We start from the raw sequence: 21,813 nt of genomic DNA, 5'->3' as shown, positions 1-21,813 counted from the left end.
GGAATGGTCAAGTGAGGAGGGGGACTTGGCAATTGACGTGCCTTCCCAGTCATCCAGCTGCATGACCAGGAGCCAGGCATCACCAGACTTCGCTGAGGGACCCTCTGGTAAGTCCCCAGTGAGGCATACATCCTGGCTAGCAGGGCAGGGGGGCAAGGCAGCTGACAGTGGGCCATACACATGCCTAGTTGTCCTGGCCCCCTGGCACAACATGACACCCACTGGTGAAAGCCGGCACCCACTCTTGTGGACAGCACCATGAGCTGCACACACGGTGAGAGGTAGGCAGCACTGGACTGCACCTGGGGACTGGACTGCACTGGGGGGCTGTTCCACTTGGGTAGAGAATATCAATGTACCTGCGACAGCCCATGGCTGCTGTGCCCTCATGGCCAGGGGTGTTGCCCCAAGGGGAGTGGCCCCAAAGACCATGATCAGGGACTGAAATGCCATCCTTCTCTTCTTTCAGCTGTGCTGTCTGAGGGATGGGAGAGTCCCATGCCCGCTGTAGTCCCAGAGAGCTCCCTGGAGGCAGTGAGAGGGACCAGGCACCGTCAATCCCAGCAGCACCATGTTAGACCCACAGCCAGAGACCTCAGCGGCAGTCAGGGGAGGATACAACCAGCCACTGCCATGCCGCAGTGGTGGAGCGACACCTTTGGCTGGCGAAGACCAACATGGCCTAGCAGAGGGTGCCCCTGGGACAGGCTGATGCCCAACCTGGAGGACATTACCAAGATGCTGTGGGAGCACGTGCCCAAATTCCTGGCCCTCGTTCCATGCCCCCTCCTTAGAACCCAATCCCGCTGAAGCTCTCCCCTGGCCCTACCTGCCCATGGTTCATGCCCAATCCCAGCCCCCCCCACAGATCCTGAACCCAGGGCAGGAGGAGATCCTGAAGCCAACAAGGCATTCAGAATTCAACCCCTGTCCCTGAGTGAGCCCACCACCTCCCCCCTAAGTTCAGCTCCCTCCCAGCCCCCTCTCCAGGCTCTGGTCCCCCCCAGTCCCTTTCTGGATTCAGCTGCCTCCCAGCCCCCACAAAGTACATGGTTCCCCCACACCATTGTACCAAGTTTTCGAGACAGTTGTGTAATAGATCAAACATAGTGTAAAGTAAAAGTTTTATTTTCCAAAGATCCTCATGTCCTGTGCTTGGTGAGGGGATAGTGGGGGTAGGTGTGTGGGGGGCGGGGGTGGTGCACGTGGTGACGGGTAGAGGCATGAAAGGCATTGAGAGGGGGGGCGGGGGCAGGGGAGGGAGGAATCAGTGAGGCCCATGAACGAAGCTCTCGCTCAGGGCCTCTCTCATGCGGACCCCATCATGGTTGGCCTGGTGACTAAGGACGGCAGCTGGCTGCTCATAGTCAGGGCCAGACTCAGCCTGCCACTCCTGGACGAAGACATCTCCCTGGCCCTCCACAATGTTGTGGAGGGCATAGCAAGTGCCACCCCCTCTGGCACATTCCACACCCCAACCTCCAGGAGCAAGAGAATGCACTGCCACCGCCCCTTCACGTGCCCAAAGGCTCGCTCAACCATATTGTGAGCCTCATTGTGGCGAGTAATGAAGGCCTCCTGGGTAGGGTCAAGCTGGCATGTATAGGGCCGCAAGAGCCATGCTGCAGGGGTTAGGCAGCGTCCACCACTGTGCAGAGTAGCACAGTGACCTCACCAACTGGGAGCTCCCACTGGGGGATATAGGTCCCAGCCTCCATGCAGTGGTGCAGGCCAGAATTCCGGAACATATCTGGGGCACCAAAGCAGTTTGGAAGCCATGTGCTATGAATCCCCCGATGGCTACGTCCAGATCCCCAATGCAGACAACTCTCTGGAGGAGAACCATGTTGATCGCACAGATGACCTGCATGGGATGGGGGACGTGCACTCTCATGAAGGCGTAGTGGGCAGTTCCCAGCCCCCACACTCCAGCCCCTTCCTCCCTCCCTATCACCAGCCCTTGCCCCCTCTGCCACCTCCCAGCCACCAACCCCCTCCCTCCCACCCCCCCGGTAACCAGCCCTGTCCCCACTGCTGCCTCCCAGCCAACAGTTTCTTCCCCTGCTACCAACTAATGGCTACCAACCCCTGCCCCCCACCGCCATCTGGCCACCTGCCACCAAGGGTCCCCTTTGCCCAGGAGCTCTGTCCCCACTCCCCGTGGTGGGGGTGTGACCCGGACCTGGCTTACCTCCATAAAACACTGACCCGACAGTGGTCTTGCCAGCCCCAAACTGATGCCCCACAGAGCAGTAGCTGTCCAGGGTGGCCAACTTCCACATAGCGATCATGACGCACTTCTTGAGGGGGAGAGCAGGCTGCATGGCGTCGTCCTGGTGCCTCAGTGCAGGGGAGACCCTGTGACAAAGCTCCTGGAAGGTCTGCCTGCTCCTGTGGAAGTTCCCCAGCCATCAAACACCATCCCACTGCCCCAGCACCAGCCACTTCCATCAGTCTGAGCTGATGGAGTGGCTCCAGAGGGAGAGGTCACTGGCAGAATCCAAGCTTGGCGGGGAGGGGGAATCCATGGCCCCAGGGGGCAGCTCGGCCACCTGAGGAGATGAGGGGTGGCCATGCCGACTGTGCACAGCAGCTGTAGCACAGTATTTAGGAGGTTGGCCTCTAAAGCCAGGAGCAGACGCTCGGACTCTATTATGCTACGTGCTGGGCTTCGTGTTGCTTGTGGCACCTTGGAGGCCTCAGCTCGTGCAGGCTGCGGGTGTTTGGGAGGGGCCCTTTCAGGAAGTGGCTGGGTATGTGACCCAGAATGGCTTGGCAGCCATGTGACCCCGTCCACGGCATCTCTGGCTTTGTTCTTTCAAAAGGGCACCCAAAGCCATGTGGACACTCCCTTTTGAAAGAAAGGAACAGTCTTTTGAGAGGGCAGATCGAACCTTCGATCTGCTTTTTGTGTGTAGCCGAGCACTTTCAAAAGGCTAGAATTCGACTGGTATCATTCAAATTTTAGCCTTTCAAAAGAGAGCTCTCATGTAGGTAGACACAGCTGGACTGTCCTCAGGGGTTAAGAGACATCCATTAATTGTTAAGTCAGTGAAGTGATTACACCAAACTGCTCATTTACCACAGGCGATTGATTTTTTAACCTTATAGAGGTTATCAGTTTAAATAAATAAAATTACCATGGCAAGAAATTTGATTCCAATATGATATTTCTTGTTTTAAGTAGAGGTAATGGTAAATGATTCTTTTTAGAAACTGTGACCATTGCACATTGATCTCAGAGTTCTGTCATATTATTAAAAAGGCACACAAATCTGATACTTAAAAGTTAACTATCTATGTACACTTCCCCTCTTGAAGGTTAGACAGGATTGAGGCTGCTGGAGCATTATAATGCCCTCTAGAGGCTGGATGACTGGCTAATTTTTCTGATATTTTGTGAAATACAAAGGCAGGGACACCCATTGAATCTATGAACAATGAGCGCTCTTCTTTAAGATGTATAATTCTCAGACACATTAAATATTAATCCTGCAAACAAGACCTACACCAGGTTCCTGTTCACTATAAATATGAATAGCTTAGAAAAGCATAAATTAAAAATTCATTATTTAAATCAGATCATAGGTTCCTGAGTACTGCAACTAAAACATACAGACCCTCTGGATTTCAGATATACCTGCCACTTACGTTCCTTAGAAAAATAGAAATAAATCTCCTGTCTACTTAACAACGATTCAATTAAAATTCTAATTACAATATACTTAAAATACCCCACAAGAAGCATTGCTGCCCACACACAGTTATACAGAAGCGTGTGTATAGATTCCCTAAAGGCAAAAATATTTCAAAGGTGACTTAGGGGCCAAATTCTGTTGTCGATCCCCCAGCCCATCACTCACTTCTGTCCTCTGCTTCCCCTTCCCTTCCCACTCCTGCCCCATTCTTCCTCTCACACCTCCATCTCCCTCACCCAAATTACCAGGAGAGGAGCTGAAATGTGGCCTGGCTCCTTCCACCTCACAGCGCTGCGGTTCCTCCAGCCCCCGGCTCTGAGCCACTCATGCGAAGGTAGAGCATGGCCACCCTCAGCCTGCCAGTGGGCAGCAGCTTCCAACACCATGGCTGCTGCTCAGTGCCACTGCAGGCAGCAATGGCTGGGTGCCAACATGCTCCACGCACACAGGGCTGGAAGAGGAGAGCTCCTGGGCTCTACCACAGCTCCCGCCCCCCAACCCCCCAGCTCCTCTGGTTCTGGTGGCCCCAGCCGCTGCAGTGGCACCCCAGCCCCATTGGCCCCAACCACTCTGGCAGCTCCTCCAGCCCCAGCAAGTCTCTGGCATTTATTTAGGGTGACATGGGGGGAGACTGGCAGACGGTGTCCATTATATCAGGGTCCATTAAATGGAGGGTTTACTGTACGCACAATAGCATCCTAGGATTTTGCAGAATTATCCTGCTATTACACCAGTAGACGATATAGCCCATGGAGTTCCTAGTAACTTAACTCCAGCTGTTTCTTTATGGGCAGAATTTAGGGTTTAGATGCTGTAGACAGACAGATTGATTTGTTTTCTTAAATGGCACATTATTTTTATTCTTATTGTCTTACTGTTGACAGCAAATGGAACCTATTCAGCTTCTCACAAAATAAAACTTGTTTGCCTGAAATTCTGCATGTAATCGTCCTTAACATCACCTTAAAAACCTATAACAGCGAATCATTCTATAACATAAAAGAAATGTTTCTTGACAGCAGTCATCCTGAGCAAGATGTGCATATGCAATGTTTCATTTCTTCCAGCAATTTTCTGTTAGGTAATGAATACATTAATGGCTACCCAGTTATCGTGTTACAGTCTTTTGCATTAACAAAACGAAAAAAAAAAAAATCACAAAACTCACTTGTTTGATGTTCATTGTTAAAAAAAAACAACACACAAGTGCAAAAGAAAGAAAATAGTTATTTTCACCTCTAAAAGCATAATTAAATGATAAATTAACATCATTAATGAAAGCCTTATAATATTACCATACCTGATTTGCCTGTGGAAATTACCACTATATGACAAAGTGTATAATCTGTTCTGATTGGTGGGGGAAGGTGGGGAGAAAAGCAGTTGTAAACTACTACTAAATTAACAGTTTTCCAGTGCAGTTGTCTTCTAATTAAATCTAAATGTGGAGCACAGTCAGAGAAATGCTATAACAATTTATTTGGACTGTACATCCTCCCCCGACCCTTTTGTTTTCCTTCTCTCACACTTTGTTTCATTTCTTTGCTGTGTACCTTACACCCTTGGTAAAGTTAGCAAGAAAAGAGCTCCTTGCAAATTTAATTCACAGGCATATATGAATGCCCAGGCCCTCGGCCACCTTCAGAAATGACATGTATCAACTTCTTACTTCTATTGACAGGTATTAACTCAAAACCACAGTACTGTATCCCAGTCTCTGTTTCAAGTAGCCCGTCCTCCTGATGATAGGTCAGTGTAGGCTCTCCTTTTATTAACAATAAGATAGCTAAGTCAATGGTGCAGAACAATATCTAGTGGTTCTGTGTTCCTGTACTAAGGAGTTGCTGGGAAGACAAAAATTAGTAAAAAGGTCTTTGCAGTTTGGCTCGAAGCTACTCAAGTTATCCTATCACAAATGCAACTACTTACAGATATTCAGGAAGCTTAGCACCCAGGAAGAAGAATTTCCAAATCTGAAGAAGTGGGTCTGTCCCACGAAAGCTCATCACTTAATAAACCATTTTGTTAGTCTTTAAAGTGCTGAATGTCTGCTTTTTTGTTTTGTGAAAATACAGACTAACATAGCTAACTCTCTGTGACTATCCAACAATGAGGTCTATAATGGTAATCAGTTTTTAAACAGTTTTGTGACCGTACAGGAAAAGAAAACCCCTCATCTTAGAGATGGAAATGATTTATTAGATCCTGACATGTATCCCCTCTGTCATTACAGCATAGAGTTTACCTGGTAGAAGGTATAACAGATATTAAAAAAGAACTGTTTCAAAGGAAGGTTACATCATGTGCAAGTTAAATCACAAAAGTCAAGGGAATCCAGGGTGCAAGGTTGGGTTATAGGGGAATGACTAAGCAAAAGTACATTAAAAACCATGAGTGTAACCCGCCTTGTTCCAGATAAAAGTGGGAAGGTATTTAAGCCACAGTCGACAGATGTTCTTGGCAAGTAGGAGTGGCGCTACCCATAAAATGAGAAGGATTAATGAGTTTTATTGAGTGAATGTTTACAACCAATTAATAGCCAAATTGCATAGGGCAAGAAGTAAAAACACATAAGTCGTCCATGGTGCAGAGGTGGGTTACAGCAGTAACAAGCACTGAACATGGTTAAGAAATGTACATCATAACATGCCTTGCCCCGGATAATGTGGTGGGAAGATTACACTTAAACCAATAAGTAAACCCAGGGCAAACATCCATAACACACAGCAGAATCTTGGTCTGTTAACATAAGTAAATATATTAATTGCAGGAATTTGCCCCTCTTTGGGATAAGCCCTAAGATTTTAAAAAAGCTCAGTCCAGTTCATTTCTGTCCATCAGGCCATGGAAGCCATCACTTCCCCGACACTGACCCTTATCATCTCCTGTCATGTCCATTGGCAGTCATCTCACATCCCTCTGTCCGGTTGTCATCTGTTGAAGTCCTGATGACGGCCTCCTCTGTCACCTGAAAGGAATGCAAGGTCTTGGGGGAAAGTGGTTGAAGCCCTGGTTGTTTGCCTCCTCGGTGGGAGTCCAAGTAAAAGCTTCATAAAAACAGAGTCTAATAGTCCATCAGAGAAAGCAGTGGTCATCTTCTCTGGCACCTGTATGGAAGCAAAGTGCAGGGTGGGGGAGAGATAGAAGGATGTGGCCCCTGCTGAGTCCATCCTTGGTGGACAACCAGGCAAAGTTTATTAAGACCAGAGTCCTAAGAGCAGTCCCTGACTGTGTTCCTTGTCTAAGTCTCAGTCATCATCTGGAGACCCTCGCAGTCCAGCACCTGTGGGGGGAGACAGCCTGTGGGGTGTAAATAGTTAGAGTTCCCAGCTGTGCCTCTCTCTGGTGGGCAGACCACCGAGTCCTCTCTTAGTCAAAGGTTATAGTCCATCTACATGGAAGAGGAGGGTCTGCAGGTCAGCAGGCTGTACCATGTGTTGACAGGGAAGCAGGTCGCTTACTTCTCCTGGTACTGGAGATGGCCCATGACGTGCTCTGTGTAAATGTCCCAGGACCACCTGATGGAGTCAGACACCATCAGTCAATGCATGAGGTAGGTAAAACGGCAGGGCTCCAGTACCACCCTACTGTGGGGCCCAGGGCCCCCACTAGCAGAGCACAGATCTCATCAGTGTAGGCCTGGGTTCACAGGGTGTTGACCTGCAGGGTGTACTTCTCAATCTTTTTCTCCCGGGCTGCTTGGAAGGCCACTGTCTGGTTCTCAAAGCCGATAGAGACGTCCACCATGGTGATCTTTTTGGCCCGCTTGTTGGTAATGACGATGTCTGGTCTGACCGGCCTGTTGGTTCCCTGGATGGGCGAGTCCATGGTAACAGTTCCCAGTTCCTTTGGCAGGGAAGCAACGAAGCAGTCCTGGATGGCATCATGGCAGAACTGCAAAGCGCTGGAGTGGATCTGGCATCCACACAGGACTTGAGGCAGGGTCTCATTGGTGTAAACACATCTCCTGTATCTCTTGTCTTGGTGCCATCCGCCATGGTGAGCATTAAGCGGGACGCAGTTCAGTCGAGTGCAGTGGATGAAGCACCAGTCAGCAAAGCAGGTGAAGTTGCCAGTGTGGACAAAGTGATTACTGGCATCCCACTTGCTGCTTACCTCAAACATCTTCCCCTGGTCACACTTAATCTTCAGGGCCTCTGCATGGTGGCACTGAATGGTGTCCTTGAGGACCATTTCCAGAATGGTCCTGGCTGTCAGGGCAACAATGATGTGGTCCACGCTGGTGATTTGGGGAACCAGCATGCCCATGCTCCTGGTGCTCCTTGCTCCAAACCCAGCGGCATCTGATCTTGTTCCCCAGGCAGCAGGTGGCACTGCAGACATGGGACCAGAACAAAGATCCGCCCCCCGCCCCCACACACACACATCTCTGCTGAACTCATCCTCAAGCGAGCCACTCGGGTAGGTGGCGATGGGGTACTACAATTGACCTTAGTCAAAATACTAAGAGTTGCATAAATGTTGGTAGCAATATCTGTGAGACTCCATAAAATGCTCTCGCTTTTTAGATGCACAGCATATACTTCCTGTGTTTATTGTATTTCAAATATAAAAGGCTTTCACAATGGGTGGGGTGCGAGGGGCAGAGAAAGAAACAAATTGCCTGGAAAGAAATGGAGAACTCCAATTTTGCAAAGATTAATCTATGCTATCCAGTCTTCAATAATGATATTACAAATAGAAGCCCGGGGAATTGGGGACATCCAAGCAAATTTTGTCATTCACACCCCAAAGCAGGTTTGGGGGGCATTTTGTTTTTAATTTAAAATGTTTGCAAAACTATATCATGGGCTGAATTATTTTGTTCCCTTTCTTGTGCCACTCAAGCTGATCCAGTGCTCATACCAAAAACAAAGTTCATTTTAACTCAATAGAAAACTATATAAAACATCTGTTAGCCTTGTAAAAAAAAAAAAATTCTGCTCACCCTTGTATGCTACTTTTATTTAACTAACCCACTCAGGGGTGGGGTGGAGTGGGGGGGCAAATCATAAAAAACAAATAGACCAACAATATTAAAGTTTAAAAGAAGAAGAAGAAGAAGAAGAAGGCATGAAGTCACTTAAGGAGACTCGTCCTTTTCAGTTTACAGCATAGCTCATTATTTGGTTGTGATTTAAAAAACATATTTTGGGATCACTAGACACTATTTTCTGCATGTACAAGCAGCCACATGGAGTAATAAAAGAATCGCAACTGAAAGTCTTTAAAATGGTGGAGGGGAGAGGATGTGGATTTTACAATACACACAAAACACACACCATTACCTCTAGCTTGGAAACAGTTCACCTCTTGCAGATGTGTGTCAAGATTCTAGGTTTACTTTCTCACAGCTACAAAGTTTCAGGATTTGAATATAGAAACCAGTTCAACCTAACCTAACTCAAGTCTGATTATTACTAGAAACTCATTATTGTAGGCCATTTATCTTTGCAGTAGTTATGCACCATTAAGGAGCACAATGTCCACACTTGTTTTAAAAACGAAGAAATAAAACCATGAAGAGTTTCTGCAATTGGAATAACGTCATCTTAATGCTTTGCTAACTAGTGGCACCATTTAGTTTTTATAAACCAAAGCACGCTTCCAGAATCACAGTCAGCTTTAAACACTCCCCGTAAGTTCTTCTAACTAAAAGGGGAGTTTGACTTCTGTGATCATTTAGCTCTGCTTTTTACATCCCCGCCCCCCAAAAAAAAAACAAAAAACCCTAGGAATCAAACTTCCCTCTGTGTTCCACTAAGAAAACCCCATTTATGGCATGTCAGGATAGGCACATCTTATAAATCAAAAGTACAGTATAAAGAAAGGCAAAAACTTTTCAAGTTCTGATTTTGGGATGCTCCACTTGAGCTATCCAAGGCCTAGTTTCCAAGAGCATTGCAAACTGCCAACTCCAAATGAAATCACTAGAAGCTGAAAGAACTCAGCATGTCTGATAATGAGGCAATCAAAATCACAGGCCCATATTGCACTTTCTGAGTTAACATGAGACAACATCCCATGAAACTCAGAGGACTGCAAATTCAGTGAGGGAAAGGGAAGAATCAAACTGTACTAATAAAAACAAATACAAGAGGATACACTCCAAATAATACCATTTTAACTAGAGAGTTAACCATAGCAATAGTTTTGCTAGAATTTAAGGAGCAGATGTAACTTTAATACCTATATGCTGTTAATTACTTGTATGACACTATTTCCCTGTACTTAAGTCCCGTTTTGAAAACTGTATTATCCCATATGCTATAAACAAAGCTGTCCAGTGAATGGAAGATATATCACACCATTTGAGTTAATAGTGCAAACAATATAAGCCTACATTAATAAGGTTACTGTAGATAAAAAAAAAACATCCCCATAAAGTCACAATTTGCATTAGAGCTATCTGGTCAACTTCATATACAACCCAAACTTTTTAAAAAGGAAATTTACATAATAATTTGCCTGTGATGTAGCAGCATTATTGACCCAATTCTTACTGACACGCACACCAAAGGCCAAATCCTGAACGGTGCTGAGTACCTAAGCTGAAGCCAGTGGGATTTACAGATGCTCAGCATTTTGAAGGTTTTATATGAACACCGCCATATATGTTAATCTGAAAACAATCTGAAAAACCTCAAACACCACAATTGTGGCACTGGCTCAATTAACATTACTGCTGAAGTTGTGAAAATGAAATCCGAAAAAAAAAAAATCATGCACGTTGCACACCTATGACAAAACACTGCATGGCACTTTGTTGCAAAAAGTTAAAAAAAGCAGTTGTTAACAAGACAAAAAAATCAAGAATGGACAAGATAGTTACACTAACCGTTTCCAAAATATATTTATACCTTTCCTTTATTACAATATTCAAGTAGTTAAGAGTTATCAATAACTATCTATATTGAGTTGAACAGTTACTTAATTAAGAACGCTAAGTCAGAATAATTATACAGTTTTTACACTAGTTTCAGGTGTGAGTGTATATTTTCTTCAGTGCTGCATTAACCCTAATAAATACATAGAAGCAGATTTTATTCAATTATAGAAAGAAGAGTCATTGTTAAATTTATTTTCAACTGCATAATGAGAAAGTGGTTTATAGTCTGCTCTCATAGTCAAAGTACAGTATTTGTCTGGCAAGTTCAGAACTTTAGTGATTTTTCTGATTGAATTACCGAGAAAAATAATTCACTCATTTTCTATAATTTTCTCACGTTTAAAGAAATTCTAATCTGATTCTGCATTTGTGAGGGACACAGTGCATTCATTTAATTTTGAATTTCTGTGTTACTCAGTTATGTACGTAAGTCAATCACAAATTAAAAACTACTGTGCCAACTCCACAAACACCTTTAAATAATAATGAAAATATAATATTGTTTGCTAACTAATTTCTTAGAAAGTACTAGACCTGATCTATATATTTACCTTGTAGAGATCCCAAATGTGCTGATTTATACTACATGACACTTTCTTTTTAGGTTCCCATACTTGTGGCTAATCAGTGGAAGCGGAATTGTCTTAATAATTAGCCCAAATAAATCAATTTTTACAATTTGTATACAGCATGTGGTCCACAAAAGGCCAATAACAAGGGATTCAAAATAGGATCAAATTCTTTTCCTTTTCAGAAACAATCTTGTAAGTATCTAAGTACTAGAGAACATAAAAGAATAGTTACTTCTATGAGCTCTTTTGATATGTCTCTACATGATGGAGCTATCCATGAGTGATGGGACACATCTCTTTTGAAAATAAATGCTGCACTTTCAAGGTGTGTTCGGAAACATCCATGCTGGACCTTCCAGCATGTCTCAGTTTTGACTTGAAAAGGATACAGTACTTTATTTTTAAGTCTGTTTCAGGTATCACAATGTGATATCTTATATCAATACCTGAAAACTTTGTTCTCGCAGCTTAGACTAAATGTTGCTTTCTACATATCAACACAGGAGGCTGAAGTAATTAGGTTGGTGAGGAGGGGACTGGGCAATTCAGAACCGGTGGTGACAGTAGCTTAGCACACTTTTAATATGGCGCACTGAAGGGTTAATGTTACTGCATATAAAGGTTACTTTTCCTCCATAAGCAAAGCTGTAACACTCTTTTATAGAGCAGGACTATCAGTTCACAACAGTCAAAATGCCAACAGAGATACTATTGTAAGAGACTGATTATATTTGAATATAATCCTCTTCTTCTTTCACACTGCCTCTTGTCGCTCAGCAATATAAAACAATTGTTGGAGGCCCCGCCATTCCATCTATAACCCGAAATATACTTTTTTAAACATAAGCAGTACTGTGCACAAATGTCATTGCCTAAATAAAGACAACTCTCTTAACTTGATTAATTAAGAATTAAAACTAATCACATAAACCCTTCTGTAATTCATTAATGATATTCTGGGATACAGGGTGGAAACAAGTTGAAGTGCTGAAAAAAATAAATTTGCTGAGAAGTGAAATGATTAAATCATTTACAACATCTTATAAGGATGTGGGAGGGGCAACAATTTATCTCCCACTCCAAAACGAATCAAGAAGAAGCAACTTAGATGACAGTTTGCAGTTACTGTTGGGCACATTTACACAACCTATCCTCCAACTCTCCCTCCCGTGAATATCAGGATGGATAAAAACGGATGATTAAAAGAATTAAAAATTGTATTTTTATTTACATCAGATATCTTGATTTTTTTTTTTTAAAAATCACCATTAAAATACTAAATTTCTCATAAAACAGTAAAAGTGACAATTAAATCTCATCACAAACCTGCTACACATACACTTTCAGTCTCATAAAATTGCTCTCCTCTGTCCAGCTTAATTACTAGCTCTTGCTTCTTTCAAAGGGCTTTCAACTTCTGTTGCTCAGCTGACTAAAAAGTATCATGTGCAAACAAATACACAGGCTGGAGAGGATTGTTTTAGTCCTATGCTTATGTCGTGGTGGATCTTGACCAAGCACGGCAGAGGAGTTAATGAAGACAACATTGTCTAAAGACAGAGACAATATATAGGCAAGGATCGAAGCAGCACAGAAAGGAACAGCAGAATAAACTGGAAAGGGGGAACAAAAAAGAAGCTGTTATTTAGCACACACACAGCTTCCTATATTTCCTTACACTTTTGCTGGAAAAAAAGTTCATGGCTTCTGGGCATAAGAGAGACCTTATCTGGGAATATTTTCAAGAAATTCATTCCCTGGGTAAAAAAGGAAAATGTGTCAAGTGAAAGAGGTGCAAGAAGATGCAAGACCTAGGTGCAAGAACGTAACTTCGTAAGGAAAATAACTTATTGGGAAAAAATTATGTGATTTTTTATGTGGGTATATGTATATTTGTGGGTATAGCTGAGTGGATCAACAGGGTTAATAACGTCAATTATTCCCTTTGCAATGCATCCTTCTTCAGGACTTTATGCCTTTTAGTATAAGTGTGATGTGACAAAAAATTCCCAAACTCTTTGCTGTGCTGGATATTACTAGGAAAAAAAATGTTTGGCTTAGCTAATTCTTATGGCTTGTTTAATTAACTGACTAGATTTAGAAACTATCACTCAAGTTTACAGTACAGAAAGCTGCAATAAGAGAAATCAAGAATTGCCAGTTGCCTCCGAGTGTCATTTTCTTATTGTATATTATGAAATACATACCCCTTATTTTGGAACACCATGGCTACAGATCATAATGCTGATGCCAGAAGTCTATTCCCTATTTCACTTCAGCATAACTCAGCTTTTCCGAAGGAACCCCAGTCTATACTTGTTTTCTCAAAAAAAAAAAAAGGTTCCAGTGAGTTCAGTGGGACTTACTAGGGCGTGCACTCCAAGCACAGTCAGTCAATCTTAGCTTTTTTGATAACTTGATTTAAACCTTTTTTTTTCTGTTGATTTAAATCAATCCACCCTTAACTGAATATACATTTTCACCTTCCATTAGAATTAGTTGATTTACAAATGTGTAGCAATTTATCGCTGTTTCTATCATCTGTTCGATAAACACCTAAAAGAAGTTTAAATACTATATGGATTAGAACATAAACCATGCAACTGTACCATATTTCTGTAAGAAAAAAAAAAACCCACAATCTTAGAATTACCAAGTTCCACTCAGTGCATGTTCTCACTGCTAGGAGTATGAAAGTAAACAATGCACCCATTACTGAAACCCATTTGTCAACACCAATACATAATCAGGTTGCATGTGCATACATCCAAAAATATTGCACAAAAGCTATTGAATGCACAGAAGTGTTTGCCAACACTTATTGTTATGTGAGGTATGTACATTTGGTGTGCATAATGTAGAACAAGTATATGAAGCCTAAATGAACCAATTATTTTTATTTTTAATAGATCATATGAGGATTCATTATATGTTCAAAATAGCAAATGAAAACATTACAAAAACAGCAACGCTAATTACAAGAGGGGCAAATGAACCTCCATGACCAGCAATTTACTGGTATATTGAAATAATTTGGTTAATATCTTTTTCAAGGCAACAATTTGATGTTGTAATAAATTAGATTCAGATAGTGCTGGCATTTCCTGTACTGTTTTAAAGCCTATGTAGAACTGTATTCAAACATAATTTAATAGCAGAAATTGCTATTTCAATAATGTATTAATATAAGCTTTTGATTTACAAACTTAAACACACGATTTTTAAAAATAAGATCCATAAGACATTGGCCTGACACTAATTTCTATATATTATTCTTGAACACAGCTGAGTCAGAGATGAGATTTTTCCCTGTGTGTAAAGCATTTTCAATTGAAATATCTTTTAGTTTTATTCATACAATTGAACAAAAGGACAAAAACTGGTTTTTGCTTTCCTATTTACACAAACACTAAACAGGCATAGTAAGAAGTGTCAGCAATCTGATTAAAAATTGTTCAGTGGTGAAGTAGACTGACAGGTGTAGTTACCAGTACCTTATGAATAAATGCACATATTGTCATTTTTGTATTGTGTGTGTCAAAATACATCATGGAACTATAACTCTCTAGAAGAAACAGAAAAAAAATATCCAAATTTTCATCATTGTGGGTAATGTAAATCACTGGTGCTTGCTCAAGGTTACAGAGTACTGCTTTCTGATACTCCTCATATCCTAAAATTGGACATTTCTAATCTAATTTCCTTCCCAATTTCTGGAGTCCGTGCTATCCCAGATCAGTCAACTACATCTCCTTTCTGCATAATCCTCAATAGTCAAAAAGTTGGTATTACTGACATCAACAAGTACTTATAGACCGTACTATTAAAACACCTTACTAGTTAGTAGGTTATTGTAAATATAAAAGTCCTTCTAGGAAACACAGTATGTACACTCTCACATAAGCTGCGTCTAATGCAAGTTGCTAAGTGCCTCTTTTAAGAGGCTAAGTGATCTAAACTGTTAGCCTCTCAATTGATGTTTAGGGCACCTTGAAGGACCAGATTTTATATTTGTAGAACTTCGGAATGTAACGTATTGCAGCTGGATTTTTTCTGTTCTTCTGTTTTAGTCAATATCCTTTAAGAACTACAAATTAAAGTTAGGAAGATGTTTGTAATGTTTTGGGATTTAGAGAGAGAGAGAATGTGCACAAATGAATGCTTGCAAGAACTTTGCAGCAACAGATATTTTGTTGCTTATATTTCTCACTCACACAATCTTAAAATAGGGTAAAAGGTCAGATACCATGTAGAAATGGAATCAAGTGCCCTGGTAATGATTTTCAACTTGAAAGACATTCCTTCACCTAGATCTATTTATTGGGATTTTTTCTTTTTTACCTAAGAAAATTCCAGGCTTATTCCCATCTTAAAAATTCCCCAAAGGGCTCTTTCCCAAAAGGAAGATAGTGTTTCACTTAAAGGATACCATCTCTAGCTGAAAGAGTTTAATACTCTGAAACAATATCAGGGGTGTACAATCCTGAATTTAGAGCTCTTAAAAAATTACCTTTATATGGTTTTGCTGATCATTTTCAATCAGCTGTTTATCTAAAATTCCATACCTTTTAATATAACAGATTGCAAAAGGAGCTTCCAATAGGTTTAAAAAAAAAAAACAAAAAACTTTTTAACAACAACAAGACAATGGGAGAGACCCACAGATCCTCTTACACAAACCAAGAATCTAACCCAATAGCCACAATTTCAGTTTACAGTTGGTCAAATTTTCGGTCATATTATTTTTTTCCTCAGATGGCTTCTTAATAATAAAAAGGACTTTTAGATAATAGATTTCAGATTCTTATAGTGTTATCTTGTGTTCTACTTATTAATGACTAACTGCTGATTAATCAAGTGTATACCTAAATATCTCACACCTACATTCAAAACAATTTCCTCCCATCTAAAAAAAATTAAAATTCCCATAACTAAATTAATCAACTCCATCATAATAAATATCACCCTTTATGAAAGTATTATGTGAAGTTTGTTCACTTAAGGGATCTACTGATTGAGGGCAAACAGCCAAATATATGTCTATTATTAGATTTGAGAATGCAAGATTAGACCAGCATGTTGAAAACAACATACAAATGTTTCTCACACACGCAGCTCTCATGCTGATTTTGTACCACCAAAACCACTCCTAACAAGCAGATTAGCTGATTAATTGACAATTAAGCCTGCAGAAGATCAGTCATTACATCTGGCATGTCTTGGATGCATACATGCATTTAACTTATTGACAGCAAGCAGTCAGAAAGATTTTTATCTAGAGACTCCCTTTTAAAAGCATAGGTAGGGCATGCAGTCAAAAGCAAATCTTTAACTATTTTCATACACCATAGACAGTCTAAGTTGGAAAGTGAGATTTTTTAAGTTCAAGGTTTTCTCCCTGAAACTACACATGATGAAAAATTCAATAATTGTACTGTTAATAATTAAAAGATTAACATAAGACCAGAAGATTATTGCAGCTGAGTGCAACTGCTAATGCAATCCACATAAATACCACGGACAACGATCTCATTGTTATCACAGTACAAGTCTTAAAATGTTGTGGGACACAAATCTATCATCTATGCAGGAATATTTTCTTCATTAATTTTTTACACTGTAGTAGTAGTAGTTGCAGAAGAGTTTGTGAAGTTCCATTTTTTATTGACTGGTATTAAAAAGTTGCTACCATTAGTTTGACAGTAATAAATACAAACAGAATAAAACCAACGTTTAACTCAGCTCAAAAGTAAAAGATTAAAAAAAAACAAAAAAAACTAGTGATTAAAGATTGACCTTTTCACTGACAATTTTATGATCAATAAAAGAATCTTCTTATGCTACTACAGTTAGGAGAGCAGATATCTCTGTATTTTCACACTTGTTCCAATGGATAATATAAACAACTGAATTCTATACTGTATGTATCTTGTTGGGGTGGGGGGGAGGGGAAGGGAACACCAGGTTTGTGTAGGAGTCACATCCTGTTACAAACATCAAACAACAATGAGGCTTTATTACCATGCTATTATTCCTTCATATCAAACATGATTAATTAGCAAGTATAACACTCACCAAAACTCCCACCACGCTTCTGTTTGCTGCCTATTTGAAGATGGAGCTATATGGAATATCAAGCAGCCATAAGCTGCATTAGTCTCATGTATTGGGAGGTGGGGGGAGGAGTGCAGGGGAGAAGAGGGAGAGAGAAAAAGAAAGGGAGAGAGAAAAAGGTCAAAGTGCCCAATTTTAAGGAAGGCTTTTTTAAAAATACATATCTACAAACTTCCTTGATAATCTCTACAGCTTCATTCACAATGAAGTAACAAAAGCTGAAGAAAGGGAGTTGATGCACAATTCATTCAGTCATTAAAATAAAGTGGATAGGTACTTTGAATGTATAGTTACTGCAGTTTCAGATAAAGACACACTGTTTCAGTGAGAATGAGAATGTGGCTCACATGACAAAAAAGAAAGAAGATGAAAAGGAGAAGATAAATTTAAAAGGACTCTGCCAAGCTATGCCATACAAATGCCATTTTACTTGCCATACCCACTTTGGCAGTAGGAAAAATGTTACGTTATCAGAGATGTGAGGAGGATGACAAACATAGCATGACAAACACAAGACTTAAAGGAGTACAGAAGACCGGAATTTGCTTTTTCCCCCATCTAAACTCTAAAAACAGCACCACATTAAATATCAAGAAAAAGTTCCTTCAGTTTGAAAGCAACAGATGCACTACTGAGAAAGAAACCATGCTTGATATAATGTATGGACAGACAGAAAATGTTTGTAAGTATGAACATAAAAGCACGTGCCGCACATTAAAGTTTTATTATGGAAAAAATAGGATGATTATGCGATACCGCTTTATTTTTCTCAGGTCTGTACCACAGTGCACCAGGAAGAAAATCTTGGTTTTGTCAAACCCAGAGAGAAGTGATTTTTAAGTTTATATTGGTCCTAGGCTCTTCAGCTTTTTCAGATTTATAAATTTAGGATTAAAAAAACATCAAAGCTGTTTCTACCTCCGATCCAACTTTTAGAGGATCAATGTGACAAGTCGCTGCTTGATAGATGTTTCTCTTGATAAACGACTTGTTCAAAAGAGACATTGTAGTTTTCATTTCCTGACCACAAACCACTTTTAATTTGCAACAGCAGAGCTGCTGGAGTGTGACTAGTTCCCACTTTCCAGGCTTTCAGGTTTGTGGCAGTGTCAGGCCACATAATTGGACAAAACAAAAACCTAGAAAGGAGGTGCATCTGCTGGTGACAGTAATTGTTATCAAAACTTTTTTCAGGAATGTAACTGATAATATTTCATTTACCATGGGCTTTAAAAACAAAACATCACACAAATTAGACTGTATTTTCTAAGTAACAAAGCATATTTTAAAATATTTTATCAGAATGTCCTAAAATATACATAAGTGCCTAGCATGTTTATTGAATATTTCTGATATTGCTAATATTATTTTTAAGGAATCACATTGAAACATCCACCTGACCACACCATCCAATTTCAGGTCTCAGCATACTGTCCAATTCCCGATTTAAAATTTATAAATGTAATATCCTCCTCATAACAAGCAGCAGTCCAATCTGCTCTGAATATATATTACAGCTTTAACATCACAGAGGGAAATCTCCCATCTGGCAATCACATTCGCTCCAACAGCTCTAGGAAAGGGGGAAAAAAAATCTGTGCCCCTCTCCTGCTCTCTCAAAACATTTCTCAGCACAAATTATGTTACTCTGAAATAAACAGTTGCCTTATTGATCGCTTTGAAGTTCCAAATGCAAAATTCAATTAGATTATTCCCGCTGTATAGCAGTCTAGGATATACATGCATGTGATATATATGTATCCACACACACACACACACACAGCAGCAAAATAGACATTATACAGCACCAAAATAGACATTGTGCAACTGCTCTCACAATCCCTTTCTTGCATTCAGATGCATTATTACTAGAAATCAACCACATACTCCAGATTTCTTCCTTCCCCAGCATTCTCTCTCCTTATTCGTTATCACATACTATTAAAAGTCAGCAGATTACTCCCCACTTTTTCTTTCTTGTACAAAACAGATTCATTGCTGTTTCTGTTACTACTTCTCTAGACTTAATTACATCACTAGACCTTGTTTCGGTCCAGATAAGTCCCCATGCTCCATTTTATCTGACTTTTTTCGGGGGGGTAAAGGGAGGACAGAAAGACGAATGGGGCTGCAGGGTTAGAGAGAGGTTTTCAAAAAATGAAGTCAATTTGAGAGCCTGATTATTATTTCATTCTGTGACACGTTAACAATAAAGCAATGACAGCCAGACACATGTACACTAGCTTAAAATATCCCTCGTCAACGACAATAAACAATCGATCACAACTGTATTTTTGTTTTGTTCACATGCAAAACATTGCCTCTCCCATCATCAGCTAAAATCTGCAGGAACTGCTTACGCCAAAAGTGGGGAAGAGATCATCTGGAGTTCAGAGAAAGAGTCAATAATATCATTAGTTTGAATCAGAAAAATGCCATATTTTAGCCGTGCGTATGTGTATTTCGAGAGACACATAGAGGTGTATGTTTATTCTTTACTAAGCGTTTTTCCCTCTCCGGGCACTGAATTTTACTAATTTACATACTATTTGAGTTCAGTAGTGTATATAGTGCAACGCTAGTACCATGCAACTTTAGGTTTACAACTGAGATCGATGCAATGGACAAAACTCATTTGAAAAAATTAAAGAATAAATGATAAACAAATGATAGCAAGAGAAAAAAACGCTTATATGCACAGCTGAAGATTTACCATTAAACATTAGGTTTATTGCTAGTCATAGTCACATGCAAATTCCTCAGTGCTTTATCATGCTATTTAAATTTGTCTTTGCTATTTAGATGCAAAGGAAGTAGATGCCAAAACGGACATACCATAAACACTGGTGCTACTGATCATTTCTTGCTGGCAGCACAAAAAGCTGAATTGGATTTTTTCACAAGCAGGAATTCCAAAGGTTGCTTTTCATTAAAGCCACTTTTCCTCTCAGCTATCAAATGTCACTGCCTTGAAACGTGGGCCCTTTCGTCAGGTATTCATTTAACCTACATGCATATAATTAAGTGGGAAAGCAACATCAACAAAAAGGGGATCTCAGATCACAAGAGAAGAAAGGAAAAAAAAAAAGCACATGACCAGGAATGCAAGTCCATGTCAATTTCACTCACTCCCATTGAAACTAACAAGAGCTCCAGGGAGGATAGTAATAGGATCAGTGGATTGTATATACCATTAAATTATACATCTTTCTCTCCATTCCAAGCCAACAATACGCCCACCACGCTGTACCCCCTCCAAAATGATTGCTTACATTTTACTGCAACAGCTCCTCTGACATATTCATACCCCCCAGCTAAAATATTGCGATTTAACCTCAACTTTTGTTCTACAAGATTCTTATTTGCACTTATTTACTTAAAGTTAGTTCCCTGAGAAAGCACACTCCCACACTGCCTACACTTTATTGTGTTTAATTCAACTTAAAAAATAAATTAATTAGAGGAAGGCGGTGGGGAGAGATCCTATAATCGCGAACTCTTAATCTCCCTACTATTGTTGGCAATGATCAAGGAGGAGAAAAAAAAAACCACAACATGCACTGCAATTGTGGCTCTCTACTTTCCAGACTACAATCAAGAAAGCAGACGGGAAATATTTACTCTATTAAAACGACAGCGAAACGGGTTAAATTAAATTAGATTAAAAGAGAAGGCGTTTAAAAATATACGGCTATCTGGGATCGCTTTAAAGACTAAATATTTTTAAATACGGGTGGGAAAAATGCAAAGGCTTGTCTTACCTGCCGGTTTGGGAGGAGAACCCGAGAGGTTAGAGTAGCATCGATCCGCTGTGTTTGCTGATGAATGGGGGCTCGGGTTAAGTGAAGGTGCCTATGATTTGAAATCATTCCAAGTTTTTGAAGGGAAGACTGACTGCAGCCTCTGCCATGTTGGAATTTCAAACCCAAAACAGCTGCTTTGCAAGGAGCCAGCATGCCAGCAGCTGGACGCCTGCGCAGAGCGCCGCCGAGCCAAATTCAAATCACTTTCACACCGAGAGCCAAAGATCAGTTTTCAAAGGGGGCGAGGGGGAGCCGCGCGGCTCATTCGTGTGCGGGGAGAGCGGGAGGGCCGCGCAGCGCAGGGCCGCGGCGGCTCGGGTCAGGTTACACGGCAGGGGCCGCGGCTGCTGGCCGGGGAACACGCAGGCACGGGCTGGAGGTGGCCGGGAGGTCATGGCAGCTCAGCCCGCTCGCGCTCGCTCCCTTGGCAGCCAGTGAGCGGAGAGCCCCACGCCCCGGCCTCCCGCCGCCGCCGCCGCCGCAGCAGCAGCGTTCCGGCCGCTGGCTCCCCCGCAGCGGCCCCGGCTCCGCGTCCCACCCTCAGCCCCCGGCGGCGTCTCTCGAGCTCCCCTCCCCCTCCAGCCCCGTGTGTCCCCGGCTTCCCCCGCCCCTCGCCAATACCCTGTGCTGCACGCGGCTGGCGGGCCTGGCACGCCGCGGCAGTCACACCCGAGGGGGGGCGGACAAGGGGAAAGGTCTAGCGGGACTCGGGCTGCGGGGCAGTGCCGAGCCTGGCC

At 41.7% G+C, this 21,813-nt stretch overlaps 1 protein-coding gene across 2 annotated transcripts in view; it reads right to left on the bottom strand.

Annotated features, from left to right (window-relative positions):
• The window catches only part of FIGN (fidgetin, microtubule severing factor), a 131,389-nt gene extending 109,924 nt beyond the window's left edge, over positions 1-21,465 (bottom strand). For both annotated transcript variants that reach the window (XR_012646423.1, XM_075001559.1), the window contains exons 1-2: positions 21,035-21,465; positions 20,109-20,279 (exon numbers count right to left, since the gene is read on the bottom strand). Coding sequence is in view for 1 of the 2 variants with exons in the window: in XM_075001559.1 (XP_074857660.1) it covers positions 20,109-20,133 (25 nt within the window). In the remaining variant the exon portion in view is untranslated. The remainder of the gene's footprint in view (positions 1-20,108; positions 20,280-21,034) is intronic.
• Between the last annotated feature and the right edge of the window lie 348 nt (positions 21,466-21,813).

The sequence above is a fragment of the Carettochelys insculpta genome, chromosome 8 (genome assembly GCF_033958435.1).
Source record: "Carettochelys insculpta isolate YL-2023 chromosome 8, ASM3395843v1, whole genome shotgun sequence".
Taxonomy (NCBI): Eukaryota; Metazoa; Chordata; order Testudines; family Carettochelyidae; genus Carettochelys; species Carettochelys insculpta.
Note: the sequence above shows the minus strand (reverse complement) of the source record. Positions and strands in the feature narration are given on the sequence as shown.